The sequence below is a fragment of the Chelonia mydas genome, chromosome 1 (genome assembly GCF_015237465.2).
Source record: "Chelonia mydas isolate rCheMyd1 chromosome 1, rCheMyd1.pri.v2, whole genome shotgun sequence".
In the NCBI taxonomy this organism is placed as follows: Eukaryota; Metazoa; Chordata; order Testudines; family Cheloniidae; genus Chelonia; species Chelonia mydas.
This window is the reverse complement of record NC_057849.1, coordinates 155,260,241-155,288,046: the sequence shown is the minus strand read 5'-3', so window position 1 is coordinate 155,288,046 and position 27,806 is coordinate 155,260,241. Positions and strand designations below refer to the sequence as shown.

Sequence of the window (27,806 nt, the reverse complement as noted above, 5' to 3'; positions counted from 1 at the left end):
CAGTATTTAAATCTTCAGTGTTTACCATCTGAGCTGTAATTGTGAGTGTTTTCCATTTTGAGTACCATATATACTCATTCATAAGCTGAATATTTTTGGTAAAAACGTGACACATCAAAGAGCAGGGGTCGGCTTATAAACGGGTCTACACCAAAATCTGATGATTTAAAACTCTGCAAAATCATTGAATTGAATATCTAATACATTGTTGTTTTGTTTACCTGGAGTGTCTGCAGGCATGGAACCCCCTCAGTTCCCTTTGGCCATGGTTCGCCGTTCCCAGCCAATGGGAGCTGCGGGAAGTGGCTGGGAACAGCGAACCGCTGCCACAGGGAGCTGAGGGGCTCCATGCCTGCACACGCTCCAGGTAAACAAAACATCCTGACCCGCCAGCAGCCTACCCTGGCAGGCCGGGAGCCAAAGTTTGCCAACCTCTGAAATATAGGGTTGGCTTATGAAAGGGTCATATAGTTTTTACTATTTTTACCTATCCATCTTCGGGGGTCGGCTTATAAACGAACGGGCTAATGAACGAGTATATACGGTACATCTGAAAAAATGAGCAATGCTTGCCCTGGTTAGAATTTTATCTTGTAATCCATCCTTTCCTTTCTAGGTATGGGTTTGAAGGCGTTATTCTCTCCATCTATGGATTGGATCGAGAAGATCTTCACTGCGACAAAGATGATACTTGCCACTTCCAAAAATCAGCGGCCATCCTGAGAGAACTGGATGTAGAAAATGCCAAACTTTACCTGGACTTCATTGTGCTTGGAATTTTCTTCTTCTCTCTGCGTCTCATTGCCTATTTTGTTCTCAGATACAAAATCCAAGCAGAGAGGTAAAGGAAAAACAAACAAAACTATCCAATAGGAAGAACCCTAGACATACAGTAGAGGGCACTTGTTGTTGTCTCATTGTGACAGGCTGGTGTCCAGTGCCTAGTTACAGACGCTGTTATGATCCAGCCCATAGAGAACCGTATTGGGTTAGTGGATGTGTAGTGTTAAGCTAATCAGTCCAGTTGGATTGGGTCACATTTTCATTACACTTCTAGCTTTAACTGGGAAGAAGAAATAGAAGGGAATTTTGCCATGTAGAATTTCAGCTGTGAAACGATGTAAAAACTGGTTCCAGGAACTTTGCTTTATGAAAACCATCTCTGTGATAAGATGATGTTTGTCCTGATAGCCAGAGTTGTAAAATGACATCTTTACGTGGCTGGTGATTATTGATCAACATTCAGTCAAGTACCAAGTGCGGGAATGCAAAGAAAGTAAGCATTATCACTTCATTTTAAATTCAGAGTGTCATCTTTGAAATTTTTTTATGTATCACTTTGCAGCTCTCTTCCACAAGAATTATCCATCCAAACCCAAAGTCTGTAAGCTTATTGACTCTCAAGAAAAGATGTATCTTTTCAATAGGGATGGATAATATGTAAAAAAAAGAAGAAAAAAATCAGTGATACATGTCACTTTTGTGTGTGTATCTAAATTTAGAATTCTGGTGCTTTACTTGACAAGATGGTCTGAGACTCAGAAATTGTAATAGTAAGGAAAAAAGACAAAATCAGAGTTAGAACTGTAAACCTGTGATTCCCTATGTAAAAAAAATATAGAGAACAGATAGGAATATTTAAGCTGTCCACAGATGATTGCTCTATTTTTTTAAAAAATCTGTTTTTGCAAAGTCTTTTAAACCCACCTTATTTGTGATACTTAAAATGCTAATTGTGTTCATTATCCACATGAATTACCTCCTGTGAATGCAAAAGCAAAGAGCTCCAAGGCTGTTTTCTTTTGTAATGACATCTAGAAGTTTTTAGCATTCTGTTGGGTTCTTTGTTTATCTAGCCCATATCTGTGGATATGGTTTGTGTCATTTTACTTTTGGTCATATATGCATCAGTTGAAACATTAAATGCTTCAGATATTTCCTTTTGGCTGAAGCTTGAATATAGTTAAAGGAATCCTGCAAACCAGGATAGCTGGTTAAATGCTGTCTGTGAGACACTGAACATTTGTGTCTGAATTACTGTCATGGGGTGCTCTACTCACTGCTGAAGCGCCTCCTTCTGTCCACATCTCGGTATTAGCTCTACCAGAGCGACTCCCCTTCCTGCTGTTGCACTCCATCACTCTCTCTTTGTCTCGGGACGGAAACTGCTCCTGCTTCATGGCTTGGCCCTCAGACCAGGTCAGTGTAGTCTTCCCTCACTTGGGTATCAGAGTCTCTCAGGACCTACTGTCCCAGGGAGTCTTCCCATTCACTGCCCCTTCATAGTGCCACTTCTGCAGTGGCTGGTAGGGGAATCCAGGCCCACCCTCTATACTGAATTCCAACCCAGAGAACCTACAACAAGCAGTTAAGGTCTGCACAGTCCTAAAACTTACTGCTGTATCCCTGGGCTACTTCCTACCTTGCCTGCTCTCACCCTCAGAGTAACTGCATCCTCTCTCTCTCTGCAGCCCCTAGCTACTCTCAGCTGCTGGTCTTTATGCAAGCCCCCCTGTTCCTTCCTGCTGAGCCTGGTCTCTAATTAGTCCCTGCTCTCTGGCTCCTCCTCCAAGTGCAGTCTAGGCAATTAATAGGCCCCCCTGGCCACCTTAACCCCTTCGGGCCTTGCGTAGAGAGGACACCCCATCACAGTACTCTATGTAGGAGGCTGGCGTGTGGGTCTACGGTCTTGCATCAATGTCTGTGTGACTACAGAAATTAACACTGTACTGATCACCACCATGTTTTCATTTAGAAAAAGGTGTGATGGTGTAAGGTGACCCATTCTGTCCCGATTGTTCTCACAAAAGGAAGAGTTTCTCTGATACCCCATCTACTCCATGTTAGATGGATCTATTCCATTCCAATGAGGTTCTTATAAACTCAATTCCAGCAAAGCACTTAAGTACATACTTAACTTTATACTTGAGAGTTGTCCTTTGACTTCTGGGACTACTCATGTCTTCAAAGTGGAGTATATGTTGGAAAGCTTTGCTGGATTAGGGCCATACTGTCCAGAAAGCTGACATCTCCTTTTTGCACTGGCTCCAAGGCTGAGGTGAAAAGTGTATTTGTTATATCAAAGGCCTGGTCTACACTTATAGTTTAGGTCAATATAGCTGTGTTGCTCAGGGGCGAGAAAAATCCACCTCAGAGCTATGCCAACCTAAGCCCAAGTGTAGCTGCAACTAGGCCGATGGAAGTATGCTTCCCTCGACGTAGCTACCATCACTCAGGGAGGTGGTGTTCCTACAACGATGGGAAAACTCCTTCCATTGCTATAGGCTGTGTCTACACTATGGGATTACGCCAACATAGCTACAGCATTGTAGCTATGCCATTATCGTCCCTGTAGTGTAGACATGGCCTTCGTGTAATGGGTTCATTCCCCAGAGTGACCCCGACTAAACAGGAAATAACCTTTTAAGCTCTTTACTACAATGCAAAGTATTCTCCTGGGGGGCAGGAAGGAAGGAAGGAAGGAACTGACCACCACAGAGAAGAAGGTATATTTTTTTTCTATGTGCTCACTGTAAAACACATACTACTGTTAATGGCATAATTGTGCTAAACAAAAAAATGATTGTATACTTATATTTTCCTCGCTGTATAACAAGTGCAAATCTAGAACTGCTGTTCGATCCTAAAAAAGGAGTGTTTAGTATTTACAGCCATAAGTGCGGTGACATAATAGAGTTATATTTAAACATACTGTGTTAATTCTATTTCCCTCTTCTCTCCTGCCCTGTGACCCTTGTATTCGGGAACCATACAGGGCTCAAGAGAAGAGTTCAGGCATCATAACTTGTATTTGTGAACACAGCCCCCACTGAAAATCCTTGCGAAGGGGATGCAACCCCCAGGTGGCCTAACAAACATGTGCCTCCTTTTTTCAATTCACCGAGCTCTCCTCTCCTCAACATTGCCATTTACTCACCCCCTCAAATTCCAAATAAATACAGTGGACTCGTAGTGGACAAATCAAGAGGACACTTCCAGCGCTAGGATCTATGAAAGTAGCTAACTCAGTGGGTTGAAGTTAGTCCTTTGAGGCTTTGCAAGATGACAGGGCTTCATGTATGGGGTTTGATCTTAAGCCCTTTGATACCAGTGGAAACTGTGACTCGCATTGACTTTAACGGCAGTTGGATCAGGCCCTGATGCAGGAAGTGTTATTAGTTTAGTGATTCCCAACTTTTTCAGGTAATTGGATTTGTTCACAAGGGTTAAGCTGTGCTAGTCAGTACTTGACACCTCCCTTTTGCAGAATTTTGTATTGCAGTCTGGCAACTGGGGCCCTGATTCGGCATGTTCTTAAATCCATCCCTATTCAGGAAGCATTTAAACATGTGCTTCAGCCCCATTGACTTCAGTGGGATTTAAACATCCACTTAAGTGTTTTCCTGAGCAGGGATGCTTTCCTGAATTGACCCATGCCTTTGGTTCAGCCCATGCTTTGGGAGTTAGCATGAACACAAATAGTTGGGTGGTAAACAATGGAATCGCTGGAGCAAGAGCAGAAGCCCGTTCTTAATGCATGTAGCAAGAGCCTAGAGTTCCTGTCCCAAAGATCCAGCACTAATATTTGCACCAGTAGTTAGGAACCACAATGAAAATGATTTCCGTGCTGTTTTAGCCACCGTCTACACTGATTTTGCCAATTAAATGTGAATATTTTTTATTTTAAATTTTAACATCAACATAGTCTTTTCCTGACAGCGATTGTGTAGCTCTGTTTCTTTACGTAAAATCCCATTAGCGAATTATTTGTACATCATGGTGTTTGTGTCTGATTCTGCTTATTTGTTGGCTAAAAGTGACAGCAACCTCACCCTAGCGCTGCACTGGAGCCTTGCATGAGATGTTAAATCTTACTACGATAACACAGCAAACCTAGGGCTTGATCTTGCCTTCACTGCACACCCAGCACTTCCATGGACTCATTTTCAGCCTTGTTTTGTTTTTCTCTGACCTGCTGTTTTATGGTGTCTGTATCTTAACTCCCTTGGCACAAGCGATGGGGACATTAAGCCCTAATGCATTTTACCTTGACCTTGTGCATTGACAAATCCTGACTCAGTGCACCCCACACCCCCTGGCAGCAGGAAAACAAAGATTGTATGTGCGGTATGCAGCCTTGACCTATCAGCTCTTTGCTCAGTTGTATGTACATCTGTTGCGCTCTTGTAGTTTACACATTGTGAAGTGCCATTCATAAAGTGTGATAATACTGAAGACATTCTAAAAGCTGTGCTGGAACTAAGAAGTAGGCAGGGGCTGATGTTCTGACATGTCATCTGTATGTTGTATAACCCCCGTCCCTGCCATGTCACCAGGTAGGCCCTGTTAGGTCTGCAGCACGGCCACTAGTGAATACATAGAGCAAGTAGTTAAGTCCCATTGAGGTCAATCTTGTTTTCTTAGAGTTAAGCATGTGCTAAAGGGCTTTGCTGCATTGGGTCCCAGAATACTCAGCAACTTTCCAGGATTGAATCCAGACTATCCTGTTTTAAATCATATTTTTATATAGTAGGGATCATTTTAACGTGTTACATTCAGGTGGATTGCAGTATGTACGCTACTGTGCTTTGGACATGTCTATGAGTTGCAATTTAAATTGGTGTGCAATAGGGGTTGGAATAGGGGCAGGGAGGGGGTGGAGTTGGGGTGGGGACTTTGGGGAAGGGGTTGGGGTGGGGACTTTGGGGAAGGGATGGGAAGAGGCGGGACAGGGGTGGGACCTCATGGAAGGGGTGGAGTGGGGGCAGGGCTGGGGGCGGAGGGTGTCAGTGATGTGGCCCTCGTACCTCATACTGTACTATTCCTCATGTGGCCCTCCTGGTGATTTGAGTTTGAGATCCCTGGTGTAATGTATGGTACTTTATATTGTTTTCATTTAAAGGGTCTTCCTTCAATAGGTCTTTGCTTTCTTCCAAGTCTTTTTCTAATGTAAATTATCAAATTGGATCCTCTTCTAGGATGAAACCCACCTCTGTGCATGGGACCAGCACAAGGCCTATCCACAGCTTAAGTGGGACTTCATTGGGGCATAGATCAAGACCTTGGGAGTTAGATACCTAAATATCTTTAAGGCTCTGGGCCATGGTCCTTCTGCTAGGCTTCTGCACAGGAGTGAATTTCACCCTTTCATTCCAAGTTACTTCATGTCCTTATTCACTGGGTGTTGCACTGTATAGTGTAGAAACAGAGTGGCATAACTGAGCCCTTGGTGCCAATGTTAGGTATTCCAATATCTTAACAGCCTTTGCAAAATTTATTGAAATACTGAAAATGGAAGTGCTGGATTTAATGGTGTTCCCCCTGCCTTCCCCCCTAAATAATCTAAAATGTACTTTAAGTGTATTGTAGAGACAATATGAAGTCCTTGTTTCTGAAAGATCTTTGTACTTTGGTGACATCCATGATTTTGCACCATTACTTCTTATTTTAGGAACACATTAAAATTAAATGCTATTAATGACTTCTTTCTATTACTTCAGAAAACCAGGCTGCTTGGGTTAATTCTGACTATACCAACCTTTACCAATGGGAATATTTTGAAAAACAATGCAATATAAATAAAAAATGCTCTGACAGAAAAATGTTCATAAAGCATGCTACAAAAGTTAATATACTGCATTTGTAGTGTCCTCCTCTGATGGGGAAGGAAAATGATATTTTTTATTATAGATATGTTTTAATAGGGGGAAAAAATCAGTCCTACAGTGTAGCTGGGACTCTAGCTAACTTGTTTTAGACTGTTTGTGCAATACCTGATCTCAGTCAGTTGAACTTGTAGTGAGATATTGCCCTTGAATTTGTTATTGTTATTATTTAATTTTTTAAAAAAAGCAAGATTCAATGCAAGTAACATTTTAAATCAGTGTGCAAAGGTGTGCATACACTGTCTGTCTAATATGTAATTGTTTTCTCTCGTTTCCGTGATGCAAGATGCATTACTAGGAATCAACTTTGTTATGCTTCTTTAGAGACAGTTGTTGCCTGTGCGCTGAGATATATTTGCACTGTTGTAGATATATATAAACCTGGTCTTCTTCAGGTTGCTTGTTACCTTTGTAGTTCATGCTCATTGGCAAAATAGACCTGACTACCAACTTTAGGATGTGAGGCATTCTAACGATACATTAAGCTTTGTATATTTCTGTATACTTGTAGGAGATTTGTATGTGCATTATTTTCCAAATTAGGGCTTTGTTTTCTGAAAACAGAGAACATTTATGATGATGTAACAAAAATCAAATAAAGTATTAATTATTTTAAGATTACTGCCTTAGTCCCTGTTCACTCTCAATCAGAAATGACAAGCATATCTGCCAGTGAATGATTTGGAATTTCATAGACTGCTCTCAGACGTATACACCCAATCTGGGGAGTTCTGTCATGAATCCAGGGCAGTGTATTGCTCTTTGTTTAGTTCCACATATATATTATGGCACTTACAGGTATCTCCCAATATAGTTAGGCTGAAGAACAGTTTCCATTATACCCCTATTCCCATCCCAATGTTCTGCCTGTGATGACAACCTGGACATTCCATTTGTCTGCATTCTTCCACACTATCCCCTATGCAAGGAGTATCCTTCCTGAGCTGGTCCACAGTCACTTCCTTCCCATTCAAGTCTCTCCTGCAGACCAACATTCTACCCTAGTTCCTTCAAGAAACGAACTGGCTGATTGTGGCTAAGTTGTGGGGTTGGTATTTCTTATAATGCAAATGTTCTTAAAATGTTGTTTAATGAGGATGTTGCCAATTCCCCTCTGACCATTTTATTACTGCGTTGAACCTCTTTCTCTTGCCCTCCAACTCTGTTTTGTGTTCTTAGAAGGCAAGCTTTTCAGGGCAGGGATTGTGCCCTTTGTTGTATTTGTAGATTGCACATTTTGGGCGCCACTAGAAACAAATTAACAATATTAGCAGTACTCCCCTGGTTTTGCAAGCTTATAACTTTTACAGCTGTTCCTTCTGGATTTATACTTCCCACGCTTCAATGAAGTTACTCCAGATTTGCAATGAGATCAGAATTTGGTTCTGTTACCATTGGCTTGCTGTTTGGCCTTGAATAAATCACTTAACTTCTCTTTGGGCTAAATTCAGCCCTGGTATACATGTTTACAACTCCCATCAACCTGACTGCTTAATCCTATTGAAGTCAGTGTGACTACTTGGATGAGTAGAGCCTACTCCCAAGAGTAAGGGCTTTTGCAGGCTCAAGCCTATAGTTTTTATCCCAGTTTAAGTTTGTAAAGTGTTTTGGTTGGGATGCAAGATGCTAGGTCAGGGATCGGCAACCTTCGGCACACTGCCCTCCAGGGTAAGCCCCAGGCCAATGGGGGCTGCGGGAAGCAGCAGTTAGCACATCCCTCGGCCCATGCTGCTTCCCGCAGCCCGCATTGGCCTGGAGCAGCGAACCGCGGCTAGTGGGAGCCGCGATCGGCTGAACCTGCGGATGCGGCAGGTAAACAAATCTATTTCCATCACTGTAGGATGCATCAACGCTATTGGGTTATGACATCATAGCTATACTGCCAAAGCCCCCACAGTGTAGACAAGCCTTTGAAGTCGTGACAGAACATATACTTGTAGTAAAGATATAACTGGTTTAAAATTAATAATTTGCAAATGTGAATATTTCATTTTTAAGGAAAGGCCTGGTGTTCAAAGAGTCAGATTTGCAACGGCATGTGCAAAAAGTAATTACAAATGCATGGTTAATTTGTATGTGTGTTTATTGTGGCAGTGCCAGTAAAGCAGGAATTTGTGTGCACAAATGGACAATGATGTATCTCGTCGGTCACATGCACACAAAGTCAATTTGCTCATGCTTTCCTGCATGTGTAAATTAGGTGGCTGTCTTTGCAAATCAAGCCCAACATATGCCAGGGACTTTCTTACCCAGTGAAAAATGCTGTGAATACAAATCTGGAGAAAATGCGAGCTCACGTGTCCCAGGATTATGAATTGCACATGAAATCAATTTATTTGTCTATAGTGAATTTTTAGGATCTTTCATAAGAATTTTGATGCAGGGACTGTCATTTATAGTGCCTAGCCTAATGGAACCCCAGCCTGATTGGCCTCTTGCTACTACCCACAATATCAATATTTAATAATAATACAAATTAGCCATGACCCTAGTTCCTATTTATACCAATGCCTTTTCTCAGATGAGATAGTCACCGACTGTGCACTAGAGGGTGCTGGGAAACTTCTTAAAGAGTAAGCCATATCAAGCAGCATTACTCAACTCTCTGTGCTCCTCATCTTCTCCTTTCTTCATTCTGAAAAGCTGAAGGTCTACAACAGTTTCATTCCTGTACACACATACTAATGAAGCATGCTGTATATTACTTGCGTGCATGCTCTCCTTATGTACAGTTCTGGTACAGGGTCAATCTTCTCATTAGGTGAACATTTTCAGATAAAATATCAAGGAGGAAGCAGAAGAGCAGGACAAAGATATAGTCCGTATAAATGCAAGGAAGGAGCGATGAACAGGCCAGGGTGTGCAGACAAACCCAATCCTGTATAAATGAGAGCATTGTCAAGTTACTCATGCCTGGGAGGAGTAAGGCCAAAGAGAGGAGCATGTTGCTAAGCACCTCATCATGCTGAGAATCATGCTGAAGTCCGTGTCACCACAGACGTGCTCCTTCTTGCCCACGTTCCCCGCCTTTTTGTCTGGGAGCTGTTCAGATGCTTTTATACATGTTCCTTCTGGTGATTTTTAGCACTCCAAGTTGTGCTTTACAAATATTAAGGAATCTCCTGCTCCCTGTGACAGAGTTACAAGGGAGGATTTTGTAGCTATGGCACTGAAATGGGACTTGGGAATTCTAGGTTCAATGCCCAGATCTCTCCCAGACTTTGTGTGACCTCAGACAAGCCACTCAAGGGTGGAATCCTGGCCCCATTGAAATCAGTGAGAGTTTTGCCATTAACTTCAGTGGAGTCAGGATTTCTCCCTTAGTTTCTTTGTACCTCAGCTCCCCATTTGTAAAATGGTGATAATAGCCTCACAAGAGTATTATGAGACTAAATTCAGTCACTCCGTGCTCAGACACTTCAATGATGGAGGTCCTATTAGTAGATGATCCATGTTACAGGCACGGAACAACATCAGAAAAATTAAATGACTTGACTGAAGCCCCAGAGGATACCCGTATCAGAGCAGGGGTTAGAATATGAGTCTCTTACTCTCAGTCCTAATGCTTAGTTCATTGGGCAAGGTTTCCTCTTATCCTATTAAGCTGTCGATTTGTGTAGTGGGCCTAAGCTCATTAGAGGCAGCTCATACAACACTGACTCCCATTCTTAAATGGTCCACAGGGCTACTCGTAATAAGGGGACCCTTGCCTATTGGTTTTTTTACAGGTCAGTAAAATGGCCAATCCTGGATGATATGAGCAACTAGTGAGCTTTTGGAAAGATCATACGGACAAAGTTTCATCCTTTGCCTTAAAAAGGCAAACCTATTGCTACAGGCCAGACAGTTTTACAATTAAAGCTGAGATCGCCGTGGATATTGTATTTATATAGGCCTGCAAAATTAAAAGGTTGGGTATGGGTCATAGTCATGGACTTTGCCTGCTCCCCAAACTAACCCTTTCTAGACCAAAAAGCACCAGGCCTCCCAAAAATGTTATCTAGTGCTAGTGTCAATGTAAACTCATTATTTCAGGGTGTGATTCTATAGTGAATACTATAAAACTAAGCCAAAACACAAACCTCTCATTAGCGACTGTGCGAGAAGTGGTATACATTACATGTACAACTACCTTCTGTAACTCATTTTAAGTACATTAAAAAAATAAAGAGAATATTAAGTAAAAGGATTTTCTGTGCTTCTCTTCTGTGCTGTATCTTCAACTTACTAGCCGTTTAAATCCTGATTCATAATGCAGGATAAAAGCACAAAGTCTTGGGAAAGTTATCACAATAAGGGTTAATCTTTTTCCTACATCATCTTTAAAATTATTTTGAAGGATAAAGTAACTGGGCAGGGATCAGATTGTTAGAGAGATGGTTAGTAGTTTTAAGGTAGTACAATGCCTCAGTAGTGAGGCCTATCTTTAGAAGTTCCATAAAAGGGAACCTATCTAGGAAGTATATTTTGGAAGATCTATTTCCTGAAGAAAAACTGTCAAGAGTCAGATCATTCAGAAGCACTGATTACATCAATTTCTCTCTTTTTGTTTTGGTCTCATTTGGCACTCTGCATTCTTTCTGTGCCATGAAGAGTTACATAAGACATACATATTTTACAGATGTTCTGCTTGTTATTACCATTGCAGGTAAAGCTTCTGCCCATTTCCAACATGTGTGGGACACCTGTTCACGCATACCTATATCCAAGGGCCCTTATAGGGATGTTGGGGGATTTGTAATCCCTCTTAGTCCCTAGCACAAATCAGAATCTAGCCCCAAGGTAATTGCAGAAGAATTGGAAACTGCTTTAAAGCTTTTAGTTTGCCGCTTTTATTAAGACATGTGCTTTGTATAGTAAAGTATTGAAACATTTGTGGACAGAAGTGGTGAGCCATCTCACTGAAAAGCAAAAGTACAAGAGCCAAAAATGGCTCGGCAATTAATGTAAATCATAGTGTAAGACAGGAAAGCTTTCTGTTCTTGTCCTGCTTCAGGAATTTCAGCGGAGAGAGACAGATTCACTCTAGATGCCACATTCTGGAATCAAAACAAAACAAAAGCACATCATTGATATCTGCTTCCAAACCAAAGTCTGTCCATTCCACGTCAAAGACAGGGCTAGCTAACTTTCAAAGGTGTTTACTATAGTTGGTTGGGAATGATTTTCCTATGGAAAATGAGTTTCAGCAAAATTTAAATTTCCACAGGAGAATTTTGATTTTGCCCCCCAAATTGATTTTTCATCAGGAAACCTGAAATGAAATATTTAATTTTGGATCAGTTAAACCCAGATCAGCATATTTTGTTTTGTTGAACTGATCCAAAACATTTTGTTTTGAATTAGTTCAACAAAACATTAAGCTGAATTTCCCTATCAGTGCATTGCCTTATGGGAGCTGTAGTTGGAGGCACCATCTTCTCCTTTGGGCCAGGCTCCCTGGAATACTACATCTCCCACAATCCAAAGTGGATTTCCCTCTGATCAAGCTGCATGATGCATAATGGGAGTAACATGACTCTGGGTGTATCATGTGAGATGTAGTCTGGCCCATAGGGGAGGATAGGGACATCAAACCCCTGAATTATAGCTCCCAAGAGGCAATGAGCCACAATGGGAAAAGGCAGATTAATGCTGAATGTTTGGGTTCAGTTCAATACACCGAAATGAAACATTTCAGTTTTGGGAATGTCAAAATATTGCATTTCAATCGTTTCAACAATGGTGAATCAAATGTTTTTAGAATTTCCATTCTGCAAAAAACAAACAAACAAATAGAAATTTCCACCTTTCACCCCATTGTGGGATGAAAAAAATTTGCGGAAATGTCAGGATTTCCCATGGGACCAAAATTCCAAATTTTGTTCAGTTCTAATGTTTTACAGAGCAGCACCAAAAGTCCCATGTTTCCCCAACAGTATTAATTTATAAGTCACAAACCCTAACGGAACTTCAGAAATATGCAGTCTCGGATATGTCAGATGGTGTTTACTATGTACGTAAAAATAATCCAATAAATTAAGGAATGGATATGTAGATGGATATTCTCCTTTCTCACCCGCCGTGCCACTGCTTTCCCCAGACACTGATTTTTCCCCCATCCTCACGCTCACTCATATTCTGCCAAGTTTTGGCCACTGCCTAGCCCAGAATTGGAAGGTGTCCAGAATTGGGAAGGTTCCCCAAAGTAGATTAAAGGCTTTGGCCCTCTCTGCCGCTGGCTTGTCCTGTGTGTTCTGTGCCTCCTGGAGTTTTAGCACATAATCCCAGCCCAGAACTGTCATTTGTTTACAGACGATTTTCTCCCATCCAACTACTGCTTTAGGTTAATCACACTGAGCTAATCTATACTACAGTGATGTTTTCCGTGTATTCAGAAACTGGGAAAAACAGGCCCATGGCTCTATTACCTTCTTCTGTCCTAGGAAAGAAGCACCAGACGACACCAACAATAGAGTTATCAAAACAGCACCCTCTGTTGTTGCATGCCTCAGCACTGATGTACGGATAACCACAGTTCACTCTGGCAGATGGCTGCTGCGCACATTGCTCTTGAGCTGTTTAAAACAAAGTCAAGTTAACTGATTGTGTGAGTTTCATTTAATTATTTAGGGCCACTCTGCACTGTGATCTTCACACTTGGATGAGCACACAGGAACCTAGGGATTATCATGCCGCATCAGACCAGCAGTCCATCTAGCCCAGCATCTTGTCTCTGATATTGGCCAGTATCAGATGCTTCAAAAAAGGTGCAAAAACCCTATAGCAAGTAATTATGGAATTCTCTGCCCGTAGAGGAAGTTCCTTTCTAAACCCCTTTGTTAGATATTGGTTCATGAAATATGAAGCATGAGGGTTTATAGTTCTTAGATCCCTTACCCAGCCTAGCGTAACACAGCATGGTTTGTTATCTATGTAAACATCACCCACTGAAGCTCACATTAATTTCAGCCCACATGCATCCAAGGGCAAAATATGTTCCTTAGTATCAATATGCCTCAAATTCATATTGTAATGGTAATTGATAGACATCAAATGCTTCTATAAATATAATACTTTCATTATAACTAAACTGCTGGAACAAAACATACCTTGGCTACAGTCTCCCATCCATTCAATAACAATGGTGATGTCAGTTGTAAGTAATAAAATGAGTCCTATTTAAAACTTTTAATTCATTGTAAACTTTATTGTTTCCTGTTGCAGCTGTTATTCCTCCTGTGAGAAAACTGTTTGGAGACGATGACTCACAATCCCAGTATTGCCAGCCTCAAGTGTTCAAAAATTGTGAGTTAGGCCCCAAAAACTCATTCAATTGGTTTAAAACTATGATATTTTAAAAAATCCCAAATGAACAAATATATAATTTGGGTTCTTTTGATTTGTTTTCTGGCTTCTGGGCCTTTCGGTTACATTTGGGCTACGTTTTCAAGTTTTTCTCTGCAACCAGGAGGGTTAGAAACTGCCTTATTTTTCAAATGAAAGCTGAGATTCTCCTCTAACTTTCATGACTCCAGAAGAGGGGCTTTAAGAAAAGCACCAAATAGCACCAGACACTTGTTAAACTGTGAGAGTTGCCAATGCTGCAATCCCAACAGAGGAAACAATTAAGTCTCTGTATTCCCTCTTGTTTTGGCTTATTAACTTCTAGATGATAAACTTCTCTGCAGGGCTCATTTTGATGGGAGTTTTGATTGACTGTCTGCAGTATCAGTCCCCGCATTATTTGTGTCCTTTGCAAACATCACATTTAAAGGGTTCTTTCTTTGTCTGTTTCTTTTGACAAAAATCTCTTTGAGCTGCTTTTAGCATCTTGAGGACCAGATTCATCAAAGCACTTTCACACATGCCTACCTTTAAGCTCATGTGTGCTCCCACTGAAGTCAAGGGCTTTGTGTCCTTAACGGTAAGCACATGCTTTCGTGCTTTGTTCAATCAGGGCCCAAATGAATTGCAATTGTTGGATGCAGAAACATCTCACTCATGCAGGCAGGCCTTGCTAATTCAAATAGTGCCATTGGCTTGAGATTTTCCAGAGCCTTTAATGGCAAAGCATTTACCTACATGATACATTGCAAGTGAGTACATTTAAATGTCAGGTTTTCACAGAATTTTGAGTTACTTGTCCTTTCCAAATGATTTAGGGTGTTACAACTTTCCTTTCCATTCATGTTAACAATGTACCGCCCATGGCACTTTTGTTGTTTCTGCATCTCTGCCACAGTTTTCTCCCGGTGCTTCAGAATTCCACGGTCCGTTGACAGCTTCCCCTTAGGTTTGTTTTAAAGCTACTATAAAGTTGTCTTTAGTGATGAGGACCAATTTGCAACACCAAGCATTGTGTTTTCAGTTAGAGTAGTAAGTGAAGGCTTTGTTACAGAACCCTGTCTTAATCGTAGAAGTTCAATTTAGGGCTAATGGCCAGTTGTGATTTCAAACACAGATTGCTGTCTACATACATCACCACAAACTCTTGCTCTTTTTAGAGTAGAGAATTACTTGCGGTCAAGGTATTGACTGACTGACAGACAATTTATGGAATTGACACGCCCCCGCCCCCCGAAAAACATTAAGAACTTCACTCACTTAATACAATATAAAATGATGGGTGGATGTGAGATCAATCTCAAGCCCATTGTGATCTGCACAGATTTTTTAGAAAAAGTTATTTAAAACCTGCATAGTGCTTTTTGTTTTTTTTAAAAAAACTCTAGCCCCAATCCTGCAAACACATGCATACATGAGTAACTAATGGGACCATGCAGCATTATAAAGTCACTCATGTGTGCAAGTATTTATGGGACAAGAGCTGAGATCATCTTTATACTTTAAGACCGTGATATGGCTACAAATGAGGAAAAGGAAAAACACATGAGCTAATTGACATATAAGGGAATTGTTTTCAAATGTTTTAGTCAGCTGTTCTGTATATGAAAATAAGAAGAAGAATGTCTTCATCATTTGTGGTTCTGACATTTGATTGTTACTAATAAGCTGAATTTGTAATAAGAAATTTTGCATTCCATTGCAAGGGATCTTAGAAGGATTAAGATCCCATTCTGTGATAACCCCACTACTGCAATAAAACAGACTTTCTATAAAATGGTAACATTAAAAATCCTCAAAGAATCCTAATTTTGATTTCATTTCACTTATTGTGGCATTATGTACAGTTCTTGGTAATAGAAAAGACAGATTTTGCAGCGTCCCACAAAAAATGGAAGCTAATTTGACTGTAAACTTTTGGGCCAAATGGTGCTCAAGAAATAATAATTATTACTGATAATAATGATGAGTAAAAGGATACAATCCTCAAGAAAGAGCTTGGTGGTTTAACAGAGCTCTTTAGATAAAATTAAGATTTCTCCCAGACTTCCCTTGAATGTATTACTTGGTTTGATTAACCAAATAATCAGCACAAGACTTTGCTTGTTATCAACACATAAAAAATGAAACCAATGCACTTACATAGTTGTATGTATCCATTAGCGAGGCTGCTGAGCCCTAAAATAAGGACAATTGCCAGTACCCAGCACCCCTTGTGTTCCATTGTCGCTTGCAGTCCTCGGTCCTGAACCTTCAGGGTGGTTAGGACAATTAGTACAGTGTGAAAATCTGTAGAAAAGCTAATTTTATACCCATATGTTTGCTCAGTCATTTCAGATACTGCTTATCTTGGGAGGGTTATTTTGTATCCGGACTCCACCTGTGTACTTATTTTGGGGTAACCCCTGTTCAGCCCAGGTGCATGATCAAGAAACAGGAATGAGGGTTTGGATATTAATCTAAGTGGGAGGTTTATGTGGCAAAGGTAGGCTGCGCATTTTCCCTCATGAGTCACTCATACCTACCCTTGAGTTGGTCACTATTCTCTCAGTTTACCTTCTCTATCAATCACAGTATCAATCTAACAGAGAGAAAATATGATATAAATGATTTATTATTGCCAGGTGTGGAGAATGTGGGACACTTCTGTAGTATGTTTATGAAATATTATGTGAGACTCAGTTTACCTGTTTAATCTTGTGCTGCCTGTTACCTGACCGCAGGGGGTTAACTTCTTTCCAGAGATGCTCGCTGGGAGTAATAGGTGATCAGTGTAGTAGTGTGTCTGGGTTGGGTGAGTGGTCTATCAAGACTTGTTGTCATTTGAATAGGTCTACCTGGGCCATACAATGGGTATGCCAAAGAAGGTGGCCAAACCAAGAGTGATTCTGCAAAGTGAACTGCTAGCCAGGCAAAGGTGGGGGACTTGGATCTCCTGATGAGGCTGATCAGGGGGTCACCTGAAAAAGGGGTCTGGAAGTTGTAAAAGGAAGGGTCTCTTGCTGACCATTTGAGAGACAATGGAAAGATGGTCTGTCTCTCTCCATGGTCCAGAAAGGAAACCAGGAGCTGCAGGAGTGAATGACTGGAAAGGACACTGGCCCAAATCCCACAAGAATGCTGCAGGAAGTGAGGCAGTGAATGGCATACAGGCTTTTTTTAAAATTTTGTCCTAGATCTCTTTCTCTCTTGTGTTACCTAAAGTAAAGAATAATTGTGCTAGAAATCTTTGCAAGGTCTAGGTCTGTTTGGTTCAATTATTCAGTGTCCCCAAAGAATTAAATGGTAAACTAGAGAATCCTCAAGGTTGGAGCTCTGGGAAAAGACATGTTTGAGCAGCGGAGGTGCCAGCACAAGTCACAGAGACCAGGCATTCAGACTGTGGGGTCTCAGTTCTCAGAAACGGGTGCTAGAAAGAGAATCTGCATCCCAAAAGTATACTCAGAAATCCCAAATCAGAGGTAGTGCCTGGACTCTTCTCGGACTCTTCTGGACCGGGGCTGTGACACCAAGCCACAGAAGTTTGATAAATGCTATATTTCTGACACTACATCAATGCATAGGGATCAAGAGACTCCTGTAAGTAATGTATGATTGTTTCAACTTGCTTCTCTTCAGAATGGGACAGGTGGGAGAATACAGTATATTATCTGATAAGTCTCTGGGGTCGTGCTTGAGGGCAGAGGTAGATAGATTGGCATGGGCAGAATGACACTTCTCCCCCAGTGAGGGTAGCTGTGGTCTAATGGACTTAGCATACAGCTAGGGACTCAGGAGACTATGAGCAATCCTGTAACCTCTCTGTGCTTCTCTTACCTCATCTCTAAAACTGGCATATGGTGCTTACTTCCCTTGTAGAACTGCAAAGTATTATTTACAACAGCACGTCTCTTACCATCCTAGTTATCTTTTCTCTCTGTCTTTTTCTCTTTCCAGATAATTATCTTCTCTAGGGGGAGATATGATACACATTGATAAATGATTCATGTTGATAAGCAAAATAGTAGAGAACATTATTGTGAAGGGAGTTTGAGCGATATTAAAAATCTGAATTAACCATTGTAGACAACAGGATGATAAAGCACCAAGACCCAGTCCTGCCTTATTGCTGGGAAATGAGGATGATCAAGGACCCTGGCAGGTGGATCATATACACAAGGAACCCTGTGAGCACAAAAAGGGATGTATCCAAGCCCATCAGGGATTAAGAAGTTGGGTCTTCTTGCCAAGTGGTCCATGTTTCCCTGTCAATTAAGCACCAGGAGGTTATATAACTCACTAACTTTTCCCTTAGAGGAAACTGGGACTTGAAAGAGATAAGCCAAGGAGCCTACAGGAAGAACTCATCCAAACAGCTGCCTGGGCAATTTTACTATGTTTCGGACTGAATTTCCCTCCTTTTGCTTGTTGTAGTTTGTGTGGAATGAGACCCTAGACAAAGAGAGCCAGGGTGTGTTCTGTGACTTTTTTTTTCTTTTTGTTACATCTTAATAAATATGACTCAGGAAAGGTAGCAGAAAACGGAGACCTGGATATCGATCTCATTCTAGAGTACATCAAGGTAATGCTGTTGAAAAGCTATGTGCAAAACTGGTATAAGAACACAATGGGGCCCAGACTTGTATCTTGTGTAGTCATTTATACCTGGGCAAACTGGGCATAAAACACAATCTGTTCTGACTAGGTTATATCTTACAGCCACTTGAAACTGATTTTGCACAGGTATCAGTTACTACACACAGTATAAGGCAGAGGAGAACTGGTTCTCAGTCTGGCTTGTATGGTGAGGACACCCTGCACCTATTACAGAGTAAATTCCTGAAGTAGTTACTCTTTGCTCTCTCAAGCAAAACTCTCACAGCAGTTTGGAATTTAGTCTAAGTGTGGACTTCAGGAATTGGCCCACTGCAAGCTAAACAAATGGATTTATTATGAGGAGCTGTTATAAACACAACAGTTTCCAGAACATTTTCATTAAGGCCACAAGTAGAGATGGGTGAATAATCGATCTTTCGGTTCAGCGAGCAAACCGAAAAAATATTCAGTTTGGTTCTGAAAATGTTTGGAATTTCTCAGCAAATCAGAAAGGTCCATTTCAGGAAAACGATGGGTATGTGACCCTTATTTAAAAGGGTAGGTCTTCACTACCCGCCGGATCGGCGGGCAGTGATCGAGCCAGCGAGGATCGATTTATCGCATCTAGTCTAGACGCGATAAATCGATCCCTGAGCGCTCTCCCGTTGACTCTTGTACTCCAGCGCTGCGAGAGGCACAGGCAGAGTTGATGGGGGAGCGGCAGCAGCTGACTCACTGTGGTGAAGACACCACGGTAAGTCGATCTAAGTACGTCAGCTTCAGCTACGTTATTCACATAGCTGAAGTTGCATAACTTAGATCGATCCCCCTCCCCTCCCCCCCAGTGTAGACCAGGGTGCTCCACAGTCAGGGCATTTGCCTGGCATCTGCTAGATCCAGTTTTGGGGGCCTATGCTAGAGCAAGGATTTGAACTCAGAGCTACCCCTTCTGACTTGAGGCTCCAAACTACTAAGCTGATGGTGGGCGGGGGCAGTTTGCTCTCAGTATCTCCTGTTGACTTGTATAACTATACAACTATACATTGGGCCAAAAAGAGAAGCAGCCCCTACATAGCTTGGTGTTTAAGGTGCTCACCTGAGAGGTGGCAGACATGGATTCAAGTCCCTTCTCTCCATCAGGCAGAGAGAAGATCAGAGTTCGAGTCTTTGCTCCACAGCAGGGTTTCAAACCCTGGGTCTCTGCTATACCGGGCAGATGGCCGAACCACTAGGCTCACAGGGAATGAACACACACATGCTCTTTTGTTCTGAAGCTGGTCAAAACCAAAAGGGTCCAATTCTGAAATAGTGTCAGGTTGACCAACATTGCATTTTTCAGCACACACAAAAAATTCACCCAGCTCTAGTATTGAATTGAATTGAATTCATAGGTCTTAATACTCAATTCTCTCTCTCCAAGTTCTGCTTACAGATGGAAATCTGTGAAGTCTAAGTAAGGGTATTACTTAATCTTTCACGTCGTTATTAAATGGAACCCTTTCTTTTTTGTCTTTCAATAGGGATCTGCAGTACAGCAATACAATATTATTTTATGAGCAACATAATTCAGGTGCTCAGTGATTAGTATATCACTGATTAAATATTGGAGATGGATCATCAGGAGCAGCTGCTCTTGTAGGAATAAAAATTAGATTCATTCAGTCCTTGAAGTGATCAGAAGTTCAGAACATTCAAGAGACATTGTCGGGTTCCCTAATGCTGGGTAACTACCAGCTCCTTTTTCACATTAATGTTTAAACTTAGAACAACATGGCTTTTGATAATGTCCTACTGCCCTATAAAATGTCAGCCATGTGAAAATATCAGTGGTTCGAAAAACCAGCACTTCAGCTAACAAGCACTCCTTGGGAACATTAGTTATTTCATTCATGTACACCCCATAGAAATGTATTTGCAATTCTGTATTAAGAAGCACTCCTCCCTTTTATGAATCAGCCCTGAAGCAATATCCCAATGTGGTCTTTGGGGTACCTGAAATGCTGAAAGTGCACTCTAGAGGGGAAATTAAGGGACTCGTCATCACTGAAGACTCCAGAGCATGGCTTTTTTGAAGAGTGAGGATGTCAGCCCCTGTTGTCCTTGTTCAATTTAGATAACTACATTTTGCTTATATAAATCCCCCCAGCACTTGAATTGTATTCAGGTTTTTTATTCTTGTCCTGTCTTTAATTGTGTATTTTTGCTATGTACTGTTAGGGCCTGAGCTTGGTCCCATTGAAGCCGGTGGCAAAATTAACACTGACTTCAATGGAACGATCATTCCCTTAAAAAGTTTCAATATTCCTCTCCAGAGAGTTGCATTTTGGTGGTGCCTAAAATAAGTCCTGTATAGAGTTTATTAAAGCATTGTGGGATGGAAAGTAGTTTAGATGAAGCTAAAAGACAGTCGAGTGGTTAGGCCACTAAGCTGGGACATCTGAGACCTCGATTCAAGTCCTGGCTCTCCCATGAACTCCACATGTGATCTTGGGCAAGTTAGGCCCTCAGTCTCCAACCTGGAAAAACAGTACTTCATTATCTCTTAGGAATGTTGTGAAGATAAATACATTAAAGAGTTGAAGGTTATTCTGATCACTTATGGTGATGGGGGCCAAGTGGTGAAAGGCGTAGACTGATATCAATGCAAGCTATTGTATTGATTACTACAGGGAATCCACTTATGTCAAATATAGCTAAACTCTGTGCACAGTTTACTCTGTAAAACTCCCACTGAAGTCAAGTGAGTTTTGCCTAGGTAAGAACTAAGGGCAAGTGAGGATTTGCCTTATGTCTCACCAGTGTACTAGTGTAATGGGGCTTGCTCAGAATTTTCCACAGAAATGTATTTTCTCTGTATGTGTCTTTTTTGCAGTGGGGAACTCAGCTATGTGATCACCGGAATACCCCCACAAACGACAAGGTGCATTCAAGAGGCAAGAGCGTGAAAGGGATCAGGAAGGAACGTAAAAAATAACATATCACATATATTACTTTGTATCTCTGATCCTCTGGGAGAGATGCCAACAGCAGCACCTGTTTCTCCCTTGCAGTCAAAACATCTCCAGCAAATGGGCCACTGCTGCATGCTGCAGCCTGTATCTTCTTTCTGTGGTTACCAGTGCTCAGATATCAGGAGGCCTCATGCAAACAAAGGAGCAGCAAAGGTGTTACCCAGATCCCCATACCTAAAATTCTTCAGCCCACAAATACACACTCCATGGGTTTGCACTAGTTTTAAACAGACTGTTGATTCTACAGTAGAGAAAAATGGGCGAGGCTAATAACTGAAATTTTTCATTTTAATGCAGTATTCAGAATGCCAATTTGCTGTATACTCATATCTATGGGTTTACTGGTAAAAACATTGTAGTCTGGACATCATGTACATCACAAAATATTTTTACTATTATTATTAATCAGAAACCCAATAGGTAAGTTATTTTGATTCCTCTGAGACACAGTGTCTATATTACTGTCTTTACTATGTGGTTGCAAATACCCTGTTTGTAGAGTCTTTTTTAAGCCCCAGAACCTGTCTGACAAGAAATTACCTGCTGACCATGGTGGTAGTAGGGTAATATTTTTGTTTACCAGTTTAAGCCCTCTTATTCCAGATACAATAGTCACACAGAAAAGAATTGGGTTAGCATTAGAAGCTGGTAGATCTAACAGCTGGATAAAAGGATCTGGGGTGAGATCACGGTCCCAAATAGGTCAGTGGCAAAGCTCCCATTTACTTCAGTGGGGCAAGATTTCATCCCTGCTTTTTGAACCTTTGTACTGGGTGTGTCTCAAAAGAAAAGGTGCTAAGGTCCCTACCCTGTAACAGGATCTCTGTGGTGGACCCTCACACACATGCAGAGTCTGAGTGAAGTCAGTGGGACTCCATACGAAAGCACCAGTCCATCCATATGGAACCCTTTGCCAGATAGGGGCCTACAAGATGACTCTAAAGTATTCACACTTTGAAGTGGACTGGTCATCCACAAGCACTCTTTACTTTGGGAGAACTGCCCCTGGGCATTGTGATGCTGGCGGACAAGGTGCCAGCTCATGCCAAGGCCCCTAGGCCTCACTGAACACTGACAAATGCACAGCTGGAAACCAGTCTGTCTCACTGGTGTGTTAGTATTGTTAAAATAGATGTTAAGTTGATACAAATGCATTTAGTGTTTAGACTTGATGAAATGCTCGTAGGATGCTGCATGTATTGATCTCACTTATAACATCTGGAGCCCCTGGTATAAATTATGCTGAGTGTTTGCATTGTAAACCTCTCTAATTATGCAACTCACCAAACAGGAAAGAAGCATTAATTAATGTAAAGTGCTGGTCCTGTACACAAGAAAGCCCATTGAAACCAAAGGAGCCACTGTGACACATCAAAGGACAAAGACTGTGTTGACTGCTCCCTCCACCCCCATGAATAGGGGACCTGAGCATGAACTCACCCCATCAGCTTGAACTCTGGGGGAAGGGAATAAAAATGTCTGACACAGAGGAACTGTATCACTATGCTGCTTGGAGTTCGGAGAGGGCAATAATTTGAAGCATAAGCAAGGGATCCCCAAGCAGCTTGGGGCTTGTCTACTGAACAATGTTGTCGACAAAACTTTTGTCTTTCACGGGTACTTAAAAAAGCCCCCCCCCCGCCCCCCCGTAAAACACAAGCGTTTTGCTGACGCAAGTGGCAGTGTGAACGCAGCTTTGCTGGCAGGAGCGCTCTCATGCCGACAAAGCTAACACCTCTCGCGGGGCTGGAAGTATCTTGTCGGCAAAAGTCGACAGCGTTCACACACACTGACTTTTAGTCACAAGGCTGTGTCGACACAGCCTTGTCACTAAAAGCTGCGTAGTGTAGACAAGCCCTTAGTTTGGGTTAGCCCTAAAGCGACACAGAGCGCTTGCATATATAGCAGCTGCTATCACCTTTTGGAATCTAAGATGGTAGCTCCTGTGTGTGTATGTTTACCTGCTTTAACCTTGTAAATAACTCGCTTATTTCTTTTTATTTAGTTAGGACTATGGAATTGGCTACAAGCATTGTCTTTGGTTTGAGATCTGAGGTACAATTGATCTGGGATAAGTGACTGGTCCTCTGGGACTAGAAGTAACTTAAATATCGTGGTGATTTTTGGTGTAAGGGATCATCCATCACAAAGGCAAGCTTGCCTAGGTGGCAGCCCGAGGGGGCTGTCTGTGACTCCATGTTAAGGCTGTTGTCGTGCTGGAGGAATTCACACTGGATACTTGGTTGGTGAAATCTAAGTTTAGAACTCACAACCAGTTTGGGGTTTGTGCCCTGCTTCTTTCGGGCACGAGACACTCTAGACAGCTCGCCAGGCAGTCTACACTAGCAATATTGCTAATCCCAAACATTCAGAAATAACGAGTAAGCCCCCCAAAATCCCACAATTGGCTTAAAAAATATGAGATTTTAGAAAATATTTGTTGAGGTTTTCTTTATATGACTTGGTTTCTGAGTTTTTAGGGTGCATTGGGCTCAGTTTTTCAGGCTTTTCTCTGAAACCATGAGGACTAGAAGCTATTTTTTAAAAAAATGAAAGTTGAGATTCTCCGGTCAGAGAGCTCAGTCTGTAAGAGAAACAGTAAATTCCTCAAGGACTTGGCAAAGCACTCCTCCTATTGCTAGCACGATTGGAACTGCACCAGTGTGAGACCAATGATGGGAGTAGTCCCTGCAATTCTCAGTGTAGGTGCAGCTGAAATGGTGCAGAGGCAAACATTCAGGGTGGTGGTGTTTCCCCCCATCTTAGACAAATGTGTGCTGCTGTGTGTTTATTTCTGAGATAACGCTTTAGGATAGATTGTAGTTTTTAAGCCACAATCCTGAAAAAGGGTGGTGCAGAGCCACACCAGAGATTGCGTCTTGGAGAACACAGTCTCTGCCAGGGCTGTTCCTTGTGTACGGGCAATAAGCAATCTGCTCCATAGATTAGGGTGGAGAAGAACATCCCGCACCCAGTGCACTGGCCCTGCTCCATGTGCTGGTGTGGAGCCATGGCCCTGCCCATTCCCCGGCGCACACAGACTGCTATTGTGAGTGGCCGTTACACAGCCAACCAAGTGGCACAGGAAGACTTCTTATGTGTCCCTGGTTAAGCAGGGGTCACTCACAGTCTAGCCCTAATTGTTTGATTTTTATATCACCTCCGTTTATACATAATCCCACCTTTTAGGGGAAAGCCTGTTAAGAGAATCAGTAGGTCTCATATTTTTGATAACTAAGTATTTTGTTAGGAGTAATTCATTTACACAAGGGTGTAGTTGATATGATGCAGTCACCCTTACGATCTGATCGGCCACACCAAATATGCTATTGAGCTGCTGCAAAGCTCACTCCTTTGGTTTTCCTTTCCATAGTTCCGATAAACACTATGTGGTATCTTATAGGGAAAGTTAAAAAATGGAACCCTATTTTTCTAGTCAAAGTTCTTGACCAGCTCTACTATTTTCTGTGCTTGCCTGGGCCATGAACCAGAGATTTAATTTAACTGTTTAATTATATTAATCTTCATATAGAAGCCCAAAAGTCCTGCAGTCTGATCACTGAAATACGTTAAGTAGATGGTTTACTACAAAGCCAAACATAGAGTTTTAGTATTTTTGAGTATGGAAATAGTGGGCTTTTTTTTTAAATGAGGAATGAAGGTTGGCCTAGCGATTAGGGCACAAATCAGGAGCTCTGCAGTCAATTCCCTGCTCTGCCACAGGCATCCTATGAGATCTGGGGCAAGTCACTTAGCCTCTCTGTGCTTCAGTTCCCCATCTGTAAAATGGGGATAAGAGCACTGCCCTACCTCACAGTGGTGTTGTGTGGATAAATAAATACATTAAAGGTTGTGAGCTGCTCAGATATAATGATAAGGGGAGGGCATATAAGTACCTTTAGACATATTGAGATAAACCCACCGTCCTGACCAGTATAATCACAAAAAAAGGCCATGGAAGCTTTTTTAGGTTAGTCTGGTGTGCTGGCCAGTTCCAATAGTTACCAAGGCCAGGAGAGAAGCACTAGTTGCACATGCAGAAAAATCACCAATCATAACTGTTTTGTAGCAATTGGCAAAGTTTAAGCTTTCATATCCTCTTAACCCTGAATAGTCCTGAAAAACAATAACAGGTGCAAAGCAATGAAATGCTCCCTTCTTCCAGTGCATTCAACTCTATAAAGTGTTCATTCAAAACCCAGCTGAGACCACTTAATTAATACAAAAAAACCGAGGAGTACTTGTGGCACCTTAGAGACTAACAAATTTATTTGGGCATATCGGATGCATCCGATGAAGTGGGTTTTAGCCTACGAAAGCTTATGCCCAAATAAATTTGTTAGTCTCTAAGGCGCCACAAGGACTCCTTGTTGTTTTTGCTAGTACAGACTAAGACGGCAATCACTCTTAAATAATACAGTGATTAAGCAAGGGTAATAACATAAATAAATGTACCTCTCCTATTCCATTAGGTGGTGCCAGAATTGTGGATCTGTATATCAGGGTGTGGTTGGCCTATTTTCTGACATCATTTCTTTAATGGCAACTGACTCTGCTGTGAGCAGTTAGTAGTGTAAAAGGGAAGTGAGTTGGGGCATGCACTCAGCTGCCCCAGGGCCTGATATCGCACACTGATGTTACAGTTAGGAGTAACTCCACTGACACCAGTGCAACTGGGAGCTCACTAACTTCAGGGGCAATTGAGGGTGGAGAGCACCTTTTGGGTGCTAGCCCAAAGCATTGCCTCTAGCTCTCGTGAGGATGTGTACACAGAGATACTGAGGAATGTACCAAAGATCCTCCACGCCCCCGCCCCCATGCCAGCACTAGCACTGAATCAGTTATACTGGTGTTAGCACTTGCAGGAGCCACACAGGTACATGGCTCCAGGGCCCAGATTCACAAAGGAATTTAGGTGCTCAAATCCCAGATTTAGCCACTACTGTGATCCACAAACACCCTGCTTAGTTACAGCCCTTCATGATGACAATGGATGGTCACTTGGCCAAGGAAAGTGAATGACAATGATTCTATGGCCTGGTAGTTGAGGCCCTCATGTAGGAGGCCTAAATTCAAATCCTTGCTGTGGAGACTATTGAATTATTTATTAAAGTGGAACTGCATGAAAACCTCCTAAGCTTACTTTTACCAGCTTAGGTTAAAACTTCCCCAAGGTACAAACTATTTTACCCTTTGCCCTTGGACTTTTGCTGCCACCACCAAACGTCTAACACCGGTTACTGGGAAAGAGTTCATTTGGAAACGTCTTTCCCCCCCAAATCCTCCCAAATCTTACCTCCCTTTTTTCTGGGGAAGGTTTGATAAAAATCCTCACCAATTTGCATAGGTGACCACAGACCCAAACCCTTGGATCTTAGAACAATGAAAAAAACATTCAGTTTCTTAAAAGAAGAAAAGGTAGAAAGAATCACCTCTGTAAAATCAGGATGGTAAATACCTTACCTGGTAATTAGATTCAAAACATAGAGAATCCCTCTAGGCAAAACCTTAAGTTACAAAAAGACACAAAAACAGGAATATCCATTCCATTCAGCACATCTTATTTTCTCAGCCATTTAAAGAAATCATAATCTAACGCATATCTAGCTAGATTACTTACTAAGTTCTAAGACTCCATTCCCAGCAAAAGCATCACCCAGAAAGACACAGACCCTTTGTTTCTCCCCTCTCCAGCTTTGAAAGTATCTTGTCTCCTCATTGGTCAGGTGCCAGTGAGGTTATACTAGCTTCTTAACCCTTTACAGGTGAAAGGGTTTTTCCTCTGGCCAGGAGGGATTTTAAAGGAATTTTCCCTTCCCTTTATATTTATGACAGTTACCAAAAAGATTTTGACTCAAACATTTTTTCAATTTGCGAAAAAAATTCAGAAAATGTCTTTTTCGGTTTGAGACAAAACTAAACTTTTTTGAATTGTTTTCAAAATTGCCAGCAAACCAAAAAAAAGCAAACAATCCATTATTTGTTCAGCTGTACAGAAGCACTCTTCCTTTAATCCAGTACAGGTACCTATTTTACAATGTTTTCTCAATCTGCTGCACTCTCCTGGCAGGATTCCTGAATGAATGAATTGCAGAGGTTTCCTGAAACCATCTCTGAGTCGTGTAGTTCACCAGCTCCACACAGCAATTCCTTACTGTTCTGACTCTGCCACTTCTTAGTGTTTGTGTTCCTTATATCAAGTAGGGAGGGAATTGTGTCTAATAACTAC

The 27,806-nt window shown here is 41.7% G+C and overlaps 2 protein-coding genes across 4 annotated transcripts in view; one reads left to right on the top strand and one right to left on the bottom strand.

The window, feature by feature from the left end:
* ABCG1 (ATP binding cassette subfamily G member 1) overlaps positions 1-7,281 on the top strand; it is a 78,050-nt gene extending 70,769 nt beyond the window's left edge. For all 3 annotated transcript variants that reach the window (XM_037903505.2, XM_037903514.2, XM_043538180.1), the window contains exon 15: positions 617-7,281. In XM_037903505.2, coding sequence (XP_037759433.1) covers positions 617-845 — 229 coding nt within the window. In that variant the 3' untranslated portion in view covers positions 846-7,281. The remainder of the gene's footprint in view (positions 1-616) is intronic.
* Positions 7,282-11,483: 4,202 nt separating this feature from the next.
* On the bottom strand, positions 11,484-16,263 carry LOC122464075 (trefoil factor 3-like). Its single transcript, XM_043538177.1, has 3 exons — positions 16,134-16,263; positions 13,076-13,222; positions 11,484-11,704 (listed from the first exon to the last, which is right to left on the bottom strand). Exons 1-3 carry the CDS (start codon positions 16,213-16,215, stop codon positions 11,691-11,693), a joined length of 243 nt encoding a protein of 80 aa, XP_043394112.1. The 5' UTR covers positions 16,216-16,263; the 3' UTR covers positions 11,484-11,690.
* Between the last annotated feature and the right edge of the window lie 11,543 nt (positions 16,264-27,806).